Source organism: Bombus fervidus, chromosome 5 (assembly GCF_041682495.2).
Source record: "Bombus fervidus isolate BK054 chromosome 5, iyBomFerv1, whole genome shotgun sequence".
Taxonomy (NCBI): Eukaryota; Metazoa; Arthropoda; class Insecta; order Hymenoptera; family Apidae; genus Bombus; species Bombus fervidus.
The window spans coordinates 12,984,458-12,997,308 of record NC_091521.1 but is presented as its reverse complement, the minus strand read 5'-3'; the positions used below and the strand labels follow the sequence as shown (position 1 = coordinate 12,997,308).

Below are 12,851 nucleotides of genomic sequence, written 5' to 3'. Positions count from 1 at the left end.
CTTCGCTCACCGCTCGTTGTTCATTCAGCGGAGGATCGCATCCACGCCAGCGAACAGGATCCGTGTCTAGTTCACGATACGCATTGAGCTAGTGATACGATAGCAAAACACCTGTCGCGGCTGTTTTATTCTGGAAATTTGTAAAATGAACGCAATCCACTTGGCGAGATGTAACGCGGTCCTTCAACCCGTCGTTCTGGGCTTACCTGTTCGCTCTCCGTGATTCGTGTTCAAATAGGAATTGCTACACGCGCACGCGGATCTATCGAGAGTCATCGTCCTTTCGTGTAAACGATTCGACAAAGGGAAAACAGGAACACGCGTGGAAAAGTGTAAAGGGGACGGGGGTTGAAAAGGAAAAAGGCTCGCAGCGGAAGTTGCGAGCGCGAAGTGTACATGTCAAATCGACGGACAACGAGCAACCGACTGGCAAAATATTTCCGTCGCGTTGCGTTTTCTGCGCGAGTTGGCCATTTTTATGGCAATAGCTGCATCCGTCGAGCGCAGCCGTGAGGTGTAAAATTATTTGCGCGACCGGAATCATTCCGAGAAACGATCTTGAATTAAACATTGCTATCCACGTGCCTCACTGTCTCGTTCGGGGGGATTTCTATTGAATCGTAGATCATCCACCGGATCCAGGCGTGAATTAGAAAATCAAAAAAAGAGCTAGGACGCTTGTACGTGCCTCCCGTGGCAAGCGACCCTCTAATTTCTTCCCGGAAACTGATCGCGCGCTCGAGGCGTGCCGTTTCTGCGAACAGAAATCGGATTTGTCGATGATTCGATACTTTTCTTCTTTTCTTCCCTTTCCTATCCTTGGAACTCGGATCTTTTGGATCATTTCGAGCTTGAGAACTTGTCTCAACCTTTGTCTCGAGTTTCGATATTTGAAAAGAATCATGAAAAATGTTAAAACGTTAGATACTGCTTCTATTCTATTCTCTTTATTTTCTATTCTATTCTCTGCTTTATGCCTTTCATTTTTTTTTTTTTTTTTATACTCTGTATATTTGTTTTCATTCTCGTGCACGAGATAAATAAATAAATAAACGACAAATAAGAATAATAAATTTCCCAAATAATGGATGTTCGCCGACTGAAACGAGAACAAATTCTAGCATCCTACCTCACTCTTCTCTGTCTCTGGTCTTCGTCTCATGAACGATACCAAACTTGAAACCTTCCATCGATTCCTTTTTCCACGCCGCTGTCCATTCCATGCGATCGTTCTCCAGGTTTCGATCGCGTGTTCATCGCGTCGTATGCAACGAGAACAACGATTCACAATTTTTACTGCCGCCGTACGTCTTTGCGCGTCGTTCTTCACCGCGATAATCGAACGGAGCGAAGCGAACCCACCGCAGAAACGATACGATTGTCTCACGTTTCGACAGTTGTCGCACGTGAGCAGACAGACGTGTTCGATTCAGTATGCCACTGCGCAGCACGTGTAACGTCTGTACGTCGGTTCATCTTGATTCCGTGCGTGCTGGCTGTTCACGAAAACAGGAGCCACGAACAGGCTGCGCGTCCTGAGAACCGAGAGAGCCATCGTCTGGCTCGATCATTTTGCGACAAATAAGTGAACGACGGTTGGCATACTCGATTAAGAATCGTTGTTCAGTCGCGAAGCGATTGACGAATTGGATAAATTGGAGAGATACCGACGTCGATGCATACGTTTCTTCTCGTTCTCCTTTCCCCCCTTTTTTCCCTTCTGTTTCCATCTTTTCTTTCTCCTTTCTTTTTTCCGTTTGATGCAGGGTGGAAGTTTTATATTCAGTTTTCATCATCTTCTTGAGAGCTTCATACGAATGCCGTCTGGGTTCCCTTTATGCATTATTCGTCTCCGAGGACGAGTTAGCATGATATTTTGTGAAAAAGGATTAGGTATGTTGGAAGAGTTTCGGGTGGAGATAGGATTCATGGGGTTAGGACATGACGTGTTTTAATGTTTTATTCGTCATCTTTGTTTTAAGACGGACGATTTGTCATAAACTTCTCCGTTGAAATATTACTAAGAATGAACGAGTAAATATGGTACAATGGATGGAAGATTTATAGGTAACTTCTCTCTCGCTAAAATAGATTTTACGATTATAGCCATTATGGAATTAGAACATAATGTATTTAATTGTACATTTTCAAATAAACGGTATGTTCTGAAATTTTCAAGGGGATTAACAGGTAAATAGGTTCGGGAAACTACGTACGGCGGAGACTACAGGGAAACTCTTCAGGTAAGCTTGTCAAAATGGTAACCATCGTATATATCATTTATTAGACAAACGGTGATTTATGAAATATGAATCTGTTCACTTACCTTTATGACGTAAATCGATACAAAATATTAATCCAGAGAATAGGAAATAGTATTCCTTTCTTTTTCTTTTCTATGTATATATATAAAAGAAAAAAAAGGAATACACTTAGTATGCAAAAAGGACAAACGAGGGAAAAATAAAGAATAAGATATAACACTGCCACAAGAGGTGCGCAAGAGAATGTCTTAAGGATACTATACATCGAGCGAAGACATCGATGGATGGCAAGAGTTTGCGTGATTGACCATTCGATTTATGCAACTATAGTATCCATACAATGTTCTAATAATAAGTCGTCCTTCCTATCGATTTTAATGCCTGCAAACTTCCTGCCATTGCCAATTTTTCTGCTTCGTCATCTTTGATACCAATAACCGAATATTCATATTGCGGGCTTACGTCGAAATCTTCCGCCACGTTCATTACCATTCTGACCCAAATCGAGGCCAATTGTTAATTAGCCGAACGCAAAACGGTATCGTCCGGTTCCGCTCGAGAATCATTCGGAATTATTATAAGATCACTATCGCAAATGACTTTTAAACAGTACCGTACTACATCGTTATCATGCAAATGGAAATGAATCTATTTACATTTTAATTATCCGCTAGCATTGAAATTTAGGTTTAATTTATGGCACTCGAATATTTTTCTCTAAAAGTAATTCGATAAGAGAAACGGACATGTGTTCGTGACCCTAGACTCGGTCATCGGCGAGATACGGCGCAGTTAAACAGTTAGCTGTTGCGACCTCTTTGAAAAGTGTGTAGCTAAAATGTGTCGCAAAAAGTAAGCGATGACGAGTATACTCGTCAAACACAGAATACGTGTGGCTGCTATAAAATAGAATGAAGTTGTAACGAAATGACTGTTTTATTTTTTTATTTTATTACCGACAGAGTTTGTCGTAACACGAGATATTGCCACTTCTTCGCGACGAGTATACTCGTCAAACACAGAGTACGTGTGGCTGTTATAACATAGAATGAAGTTGTAACGAAATAATTGTCTTATTTTTTTATTTTATTACCGACAGAGCTTGTCGTAACACGAGATATTGCCACTTCTTCGCGACGAGTATACTCGTCAAACACAGAGTACGTGTGGCTGCTATAAAATAGAATGAAGTTGTAACGAAATGACTGTTTTATTTTTTTATTTTATTACCGACAGAGCTTGTCGTAACACGAGATATTGCCACTTCTTCGCGACGAGTATACTCGTCAAACACAAAGTACGTGTGGCTGTTATAACATAGAATGAAGTTGTAACGAAATGACTGTTTTATTTTTTTATTTTATTACCGACAGAGTTTGTCGTAACACGAGATATTGCCACTTCTTCGCGACGAGTATACTCGTCAAACACAGAGTACGTGTGGCTGTTATAACATAGAATGAAATTGTAACGAAATGACTGTTTTATTTTTTTATTTTATTACCGACAGAGTTTGTCGTAACACGAGATATTGCCACTTCTTCATGACGAGTATACTCGTCAAAAACAGCTAACTGGTTAAGGTACACGCGGAAAACGATGGAAAAACAATGGGAAACAGCGAAACAAAGAGATTCCTGAAGACGAATGGCTCTAAAGACTGACGCAGTAAACGGACGGATGGACGGACGGACGGACGTTGAATTTCATTATTATGGGACTTGCATCATCGGTTTACATGCGATTTACTCGCGAGCAGGTCCTCGCAATCGGATGACGTACAACGATTCGACGATTGTTTACAAGTTCTGCTCGATATTCTCGCCGATAGGAATCCTCGTTGATACGACGAACATCGATAGTCCTATTTACCAATTTAAGACCAACCTCGAATCGTCAGCCATATTTTACTATGTTGTCCGACTGTCTCGTAAAATTGTGGTCGTAAGCGAACTCTCAGAGGTTGATCGAATGTTCCCTATTTAACTGGAGGAAAGATCGATAAAATTTTTACGTACGTTTTGAACGACTTTTCCATGAGAAGGTACAGTTTCGATTTTATAATCCAGTAACCAAAATGGCAAACGGTATAAATGTCACGCGTGAATATCTTCTGCTTGCTAGATTTAGAAAGAAACTAAATGATAGATAAAGTATCGGATTTAATTTAATCCTGCATTGAAATTTCCGTGTGCAATTTCAACCTCGTTTCGACACAGCAGATTACCGAAGCTCGATAATTAGTTGGCAGATTACAGGAAAAGATTTTATTGTTGCTAGCCAGAAATGGATCGACATACACGTGTGACCATTCTGCTCAATCACGTTTGTATCTAGGTAACAATAGGTCTGGCGAACGAACGTGCGCCGTGAATTTTAACGCGGGACAGTGTTCTGATTTCTGCGACCAAGTCGAGAAAGACGATTCGTGAAATAGGATCGTTTTACGAGGTCGTCGAACCAAGATCCTTATCCACGAAATAGTCGAACAATGAGAACTGTCCAACGTGGTCGATTGCCATAGCGAATGTTATTAAACTTCGTCCTTGATAACTCGACGTTATACTTTTCCATCAAAGGAAAAACCATCGAAGAGCTTATGAATCACAAAACCATCTGAAACAAACGAAAAGAAAACAATTCGTTTCCCTCAAGGAAGAAACTCATGTTGATGCGAGTCCGTGAGAAACGGTCAGGCTCGACCAACGAAAAAGAGCAAAAAAAGAAAAAAAAAAGAAAAGGAAGAAAGGAAAAAAATGGCGAGTTTAAGAGCAACCGACGAAATGTAAATTTTTGTCAAGCATCGCGAATCCAGCTGCATCCGTGCGGAACGGTCGTTCTTTCTATCAGAAGTGGACGTGCCGCTTTGCGTCGCCTGGTCACGCTCGAAAATACGATATGCGTGACTTGGAAAACGGTGCGTTTGGAGGTTGATTCATGAAATGGTAAAACATCGTGAAGTATTGACCGCCTAATAGCGGTACACCGACGGGACGATCGATCGATCGAGCAATTCGCTGCCAAAACGGAAATTAGCCTCGTTGATGGTCCTCTGCTACGACGATTCATAGGCGCGCCGATCGTTCAGGCTGCGTAGAATCCAACGGAAAGATCATCCAGTAAAGAAACAATAGCTTGGACCGGCAAACCGGGGCGAGTATCGTGTCTCGCAGGAGAGGAAAAACAGGAACGAAGAGGCGCGGGATGAATAATGTACCCCGAACGGAGGAGAAATACTGTTAAAAGGGGTCTCGAACGAGGCTGGAGGGCTTCTGCAGAAGACTAGCGGAGTCGATCGTAATTCCGTTGCTCTTCGCGGCGGTTCGATGCCGAACGGAGAACGGGTAAAAAGAGAAAGAGAGAAGGGAGCCACGGTGGAGGAAGGGACAGTGACACGTGAAGGCGGATCTGTCTGAATTCGCTTGAAATTCAGAGCACGAGCGTCGCGGCCACCGCCATTGGACTCTTACGGACTTTTGATCATCCCCGAGAATTATCGTCGCCTCTGACCAAGTCATACCCCTACCCGCCACTATTCCACCGAGTATGACTGACATAATATTAATATTAAAAGGTTACGTCAAAACAGACGTCATTAACCGTACCGGGTGACGCCGGATCCGTTGCAATCAGCTTCCGTAACCTTCGATCGACCAAAATAGCCGGACGATAGCTCGAAAATAATCTGTCCTCGTGCGTGGTTAACGCGTGACTGAGATGTATCCGAGATACGACGTATATTAATTTGATGCACGAAAAAGTAATGGGTGAACGTGGTCTGCTCGTTTATCTTCTCTGCTACAGGCGCGGCGCAATAATATATCGATCTCGAATCTTCGTCGAACGTCCGAAAGGATTAACGAGTCCAGGATGAAATTTCTCTTGGGCGTCGTTCGTGGAAGAAGGGGGTCGCGGAATAAAAAAAAAAAAAAAAAAAAAAAAAGACGAAGACGATCGAGGGAAGGGAATGGAAATTCTGGAAACGCGAATTCCCGTGAAGGTACGGCCACGGCTAAAGAATCAGCGGAAAGCATCGTCCTGGCTCGTTCCTTGGATCGCGCGTATTTATAGAACGATTGAAAATGTATGAACCTCGCGCTATTCCGTCGTTAGATCCTTTTATCGGGTTCTGATCTGCTTGAGTCACGAGAATCGAGTCCTGGAAAAAGTAGTCATCGTGAAAGAAACACCGCCGAGTCTCCTATATCGTCCATCGATCGGTGATCTCATTGATAATCTCATGCTACTTTCTTCAAAGAGGGATCTTCGTAAAATTTACGTCCTATCTTTCAGCCTTTGGATTCAAATTCAAAATCATATCGCATCCTTTCGGAGTTCCGTGCTCCTTCTACCGATATTTCTATCGTTCGTGAGAGATGCAATCTCTGTCTTTTCACTTTGCAGCCAAAGAGTCGCAAAGTTTACCAACGTATCTCTTATCGACAGCAGTAACAGTTGTGTAACTTTATCAGACGAATTCAAGCAGAGATCTGCAGAGATCGCAATTAATGCGTTCGATTCAAGTTCGAAACCGATCTCGGATGACGATCACGTATCGTTGAACGATGCGCACGTTTGCGTTACGACGATCCTGTTGGGTACGAGGCAACCACCTGACGATCGATGGTGGGGGCTGCAGAGGGTCCCGTATCCCCGTTCTCGTGCATGGATCCGACCGATCCATCCCATGGCCCGTGTCGTCGTTTGCCCATCCCATCCCCCGCGTGATCATAGCTCTTGGTATAAAAGCAATTGCGGATTCGAGAATAGCCAGCATCGTGCAAAAAGTTCGCGAACCAGCTAGACCCCCGTCCACCAGACAGGTGCACAGTGCTTGTCAGCTTGTGGTGTTCCGACGAAATCTTGATCATCGTTGCTGGAGATCTCGCGTCTGTTCTAAGTTCGTGCCGATACGATTTGGTTCCCGAGGATGGCGCAGTGGATCAGCTTCGTCCTCCTCGTCGTGGCGACGACGATCGCGGTAACGGAGTCCAGGGCTATTCCTGCTGAACCTGGTAAGTAAAACGCCCATAGTCTTTTCTTCAAGAGCTAAATTAGTCTTTCACCGCGTTACAAACCATCTTCTGCAAAAGTTCTCCGAACGATACGTTGAGACTGTGAATTGAAACAGTCCTCCTATATTTCCTACCAGAGGGATACGCGACGTCCATCAATTCCCGGACGAAATACAGAATTCGCTCTTTAATTACAGTAGCAAAAAGTTTCCTTCGTTTCTTTTTCCAAAGCTAAATCTCCTCATTCTCGCTATCTGATTTCAAACGTCCTCTACAGTCCTTCTGGGATCCATGATGACTATGACTCTTCGGACGAAACATCAAATTCGCCCGTTCCTTCCTCCTTATCGTTACGATAGAAAGAAGCTTCTTGCACTCTGTTTTCCAAAGCAAAATTCTCTCCGTTTCCACCATCCAATCTTTATCTGTGTCTTTTCCTAAAGTTTCAGTGATGTTAGATCCTTACGGGAACCCCATAGTTTTCTTGCGAGAGAAGAGAACAGCCGTGCATCCATATCCCCATAGAGCGATGATGTTCACCGGATACTACAGACCCGTGCGACGTTCGAGTCACGGTGGTCAGGCGACTGGTGTGTTCGCCCAAGGAAACGCCGTGAGCGGCGAGGCATTTTTCGCTGGCATGCAGCCGCCGCATTTGAAAAACGGCCCGGAACCGATCGAGGAATCGGAAGTGTCGAGCGCTGAGGCTCAAGCAGCGCCTGAGGCTGCCGATTCTTATAGCGACGACGAACAAACTCAAGTACAACAGGAAGAAGAGTATCAGCCTGAGGAGCATCGTCCACAGGAAGGAAATGTTCCGCAGGATGAGGTAAATCATCCTCAAGGTGACCAACATCAGCAGGAGGACGAACAGCATCATCACAAACAGCATGCTGCTCTGCCTGCCCAGGTACGATGACTGTTTCATAGATCCGCAATTTGCTATAACTGGAATAATTAAACCAACTTCTCACGGATATCGCGATACTCGTTTCGTGTATCCTGGCAAGGATATTTTTCTTACGTACGAAGGCGACAGACGAAACATTAATACAAATGGCGACATTCGCATGGTACGCAGCTGGCAATACACGTATCGCGATACGTGTATTACGATACGCGTATCTCTGTGTGAAACCGGCCTTAAAGTTAATATGCGGATGGTGAGAAGTTAGAGTATTTTCACTACAGTAACTACTTGCTTTAAATATTAAACGTGGAATCGTTAAATATACACGGGAAGTAAATTCTTAATAAAATCTTTTTTTCTTCTCTCTTGATAAGTTCGCCATCTTACTAAATTCTTTTAAACAAGGTATCCAGTTTCGATGAAACAAAATCTTTCGTTTAATTGCGGAAATACTTCCGTCAACGAGTGCGTTTCCGTGTGCTTCTATTTTCTACAAATAGAAAAAGAAGGGATGAACCTATTTCCACTGTTACATACTTATTAATTGTGAGTAGAGTTAGTAAGATACGATAAATTACCGTTTTTGGTTATACCAACATTGACCTTCAGAAAAATATCTTCGATGATCTGAAAGCAACAGTACCCCCTAATAAAAGAGAGAACGAGAATTTTTATATTTCTTGACGGAGAGGATATCCAACAGAGCTGTCTAAGGAAGGGTAAGAAATGAGAAAATTCTGAATTTCGATAAACATTCCTTGCTGCAGGAGCAACCGGAATCGATCCCCGCGTTCACCACCGAGGCAGCTCCGGTAACCCCAGCCGCAGAGCCGGTCTACACGAGCACCGAAGTGGTCCCGAATCGTCCGAAGGCTCAGCATGGAAAAAAGAACAAGAAGACCCCTGTCGTCGTTGTGGACGATGACGAGGAAGAAGACGAGGATGACGACGATGAACTGTCCGTTCCTTTCGTTCCCTTCAAGGGCAATCGTCGCCGACAAAACTACCCGAACCTGAACAACTTCTTCCCCATGGTGTTCAGCTTCCCTGGTGGGTCTTCTCGAGCTGGATCCTCCGAAGGATCTCCCCCTGGCGCCGTGACCGCCATTGCTAACAGTTACTCTACTGGAAAAGGTGGTGTCGCGAGTTCGGTAGCAACTGCTTACGGTGGATCCCCTAATGGGTAAGTTTTTCAATGACGTTTTATTAATAAAAAAAAAACGTAAGACGTCAATAATTTAACAAATTTAATATTCCTAATACAAAAAGGATAATCTCAATTATTGTTTAATATTTTTCGATTATTTCATAATTGCTTAATCTTATTAATTGTGTATTGTGTGCAATGTTATTATTCGTTATTGTTCAAATATTATTACATCCGATATCGTGATATGTCGGATTTCACTTCATGATGCGTTTCACCAAACGATTTCTGCAGGAAAAAGCGGCGTCCTCCGCCATCCGAGGAGTAAATCCCCGACTAATCGATCGGGCGCTATAGATCGATGATCGAGCCGTTCGCTTCTCGATACCGTTAAGATCAATATTCCATTGGACATTAATATGCAGACAGGACAGAGTTTCGACTGTGCTCCACTTTTCTATTCTCCGGCATGGCCCTGAAAAAGCAATCGAGGAACGTGTTTCTTCGAGTGGACACTCTCTTCAGATTTAACCCCCGAACGAATCGAATTATTCCTGCCAATGTCACTGTTACTCCTAATGCGAGAATTTCATCGAATGGTACATCGACGAACAAGCTATGCCAACCCTTCACCGATGATCTACAAAATTATATCTTTTCCTTCTAAAATTAGTATCGTACTTTAGGTTGTATCTTTAAATTAGAAATGAATAGTATGTAAGAAAATAACGTAGAACGTAGCGTCGATCTCGTAGTGATCGAACGGACTAGTGCAATATTACGTCGTATCATTCGGCGAGACAAGGGTTTGCATGATCGTTCGACTACCTTGAAGCCGTAATCGAAGAGAACATCGATCGAAGGTAATCACACTTGTAGTATAGTTCGTAAAGTATATAAGAAATTACTAGTTAACGATAGCTTGCGAATTTAGCGTGAAGAAATTCATTATTCCAGTACCGTACATTGTTACTCATTGAACTGCTTCGACCTGAGAAAATTGTCTTTCGTAAACGATGCATGATATGCCATCGAAATAAAGCTATTTTCAAAACGAACACGAGTCTGGAATTTTCAATGAAACCACAAGTCGTTCCCAACTTTCAATCTCTGGTTCCTCGTTAAAGAAATATATATTTCATACGATCGAATAATAGTTGCGGTAAGCTCGTTAAACATTGACCTGTCCATCGATAGAAACACGATAACAACCATTACATGTACATGAATCACGGATACACCCTTTAATCGCTTCTAGGACCTACTTTAATGACTCTCTAGCTCGTCGTTATATAGATTTACTTTTCCCAGCAGACACTAATCCGTATCTGTATTGCAAGTTTACGAGCAATTTTCAATTTTCAAGCATGCAATTAACGATTTGCGCGAGTCGATTTCAAGAAATCGTTGAATATCGAAGAAGTTCCGTAATGCAAACACGAGCCAAATGGAATATAACTCGATCCATTTACAATTTTTCTACGAACTCGACGAGCTAAGAGCATTAGAGAGCGGAGCGAGCTAAGCCAAATAGACTTTGGAAGCAAAACACTCGAGTATTTAAATAGTGGGCGAACTATTCGGTTTTTCCATTGGCGTAATTCCGTTAGATTTTACATGGCTGAAGAAGAAAAGGGAAGAACGACGATACAGACAATGCAAACGCGAGGAAACACGACACGATGATCGCGGTCGAATTGGTTCGCTAAATAAACGAGTTAGATGGTCACACGGAAATCGTCATGCTCTACTCGAAACCTTGAGATTATACACATGTACAATGTGTGTATACGTGTAACAGGCAATTAGTCACTATAGGATTCCTACACAAAAACATTCGTCTGATTCATCAAACGGTGGAACTGGTCCTGATCGTAAAACCTTTTTGTTTTGCGATTTCAAAATTCCCTGTCGTTCTTCGTCAAAACGTGAACGACGTGAGAAACTATTCTGTCGCCTACGCCGAGGAATAAATTTGAAATTTAAGGTTTGTCCGTGACTGTCCATATATAATTGCGAAGAAATCCTTCCGCGTTACGATTATTCTGCTCGATTCCTCGATTGTATATGTATAATAAAGTCGTTATTTTCTGCTTCAATTGATTTTTTTTTTTTTTTTTAAACATTCCAGACGAACAAACCGAAAACTGGGAATATAAAAATAACAGATTAAACGATTATTTAAATAAAAAAAGTTCCATTTGCTGTTTGTACTTGACATTTAAGCATGCTACGAATACTATGATGTACATGTTTTCTAGTTTCTCATGTTAAATATTTTCAACAGCCGATAGACAACAATCGAAACAACAGTCGATACTAATAACCCTCTTTCATCACTATATCGTGCAACGAAAAATTATACAATAAATCTTTGTCGATTTGTCCTGATTGCAAGCACGTTCCAAATTTCTTACAAATTGAAGAGCAACGAACATCACAAGTGCCGACCTTCCAAGCAATTTAGCGTATGAAGGTCTATCGACCAAACGAGTTTGTGCAATTTCCACGAACGTTCACATTGTAATTGACATATGATTGTCATCTTGTATTTCATCTTTCATCTATCTTTCATTTTTCCTCTGTTTCAATTCAATCACGCGTTGGTCAATGTTCTGCAAAATTTATATGGCGCGATACCGCATTCACGTATGTTGCATCTTTGAATATTCTTCCGATATAATGGTTTCAGGAAAACTTGAACGAGTCGATGGTCATTTTTACGGGCAATGGAAAATCATTTTGCTCGATAAGATAAAAGAACGACGACGACGATGACACGAAGAAACGTCCCTCACGGGGAATCCCAGGCAGACCTTAATTAACACACAACCCGCGTGAAATTTTTCTACGCGTAATGAAATTACGATCATTAAGATAATTTCGAGAGGAAATTTTCCAATACGTACGAAAAATATTATTAAAGTCAAAGTTTCGAACATCGTTGCATCTAAAGCGAAAAAAAGATTCTATCCAGAAAATTATACATAATACATGTGTTGACGTTTCATATCAAGAATTCGATCGCAAATAAAATGCCAACTTATACAGTTAACATAACAGGCTACGGATAATGAATTGAAAGCAGTAATCTTTTTAAATAAAACAGGATACGAAAAATATTCCACGTTCTCTCCGACAGATATCGAAAATGAAGGTATTAGTTTGTCAGAAAAGTGTCCTTCTTTCGCAAACCTGTTTTTTACAACAGTACACCTTCATACAAACGTGAAACCAAGTCTGCGAAATGTCGCGATATTTATCTCAAGAGAATAAAATTGATCGTACGTAATTCGACAAAATAATATAAAACAAAAAACATTGTACGTCTATTAGTTCCTCATAAAACGAAAGAAACTTTTCGGACAACCTAATAGATAGCGAGAATACAACGAAACAAGCCGTACTCGTTTACATAAAGATCCAGTCCAAATCTATTGTATTTTTCTCTGCTACGAATGAAAATAAAAAATAGAAAACGAACAACACATATTGGGTTTGGCCAACCAGAATCG

General features: G+C 41.8%; 1 protein-coding gene across 1 annotated transcript; it reads left to right on the top strand.

Annotated features, from left to right (window-relative positions):
• The first annotated feature begins 7,027 nt into the window (after positions 1 to 7,027).
• Positions 7,028 to 10,394, top strand: LOC139987247 (uncharacterized). Its single transcript, XM_072003272.1, has 4 exons — positions 7,028 to 7,279; positions 7,723 to 8,189; positions 8,957 to 9,372; positions 9,631 to 10,394. The coding sequence occupies exons 1-4, from the start codon at positions 7,195 to 7,197 to the stop codon at positions 9,662 to 9,664; spliced, it is 1,002 nt and encodes a 333-aa protein (XP_071859373.1). The 5' UTR covers positions 7,028 to 7,194; the 3' UTR covers positions 9,665 to 10,394.
• The last annotated feature ends 2,457 nt before the right edge of the window (positions 10,395 to 12,851 follow it).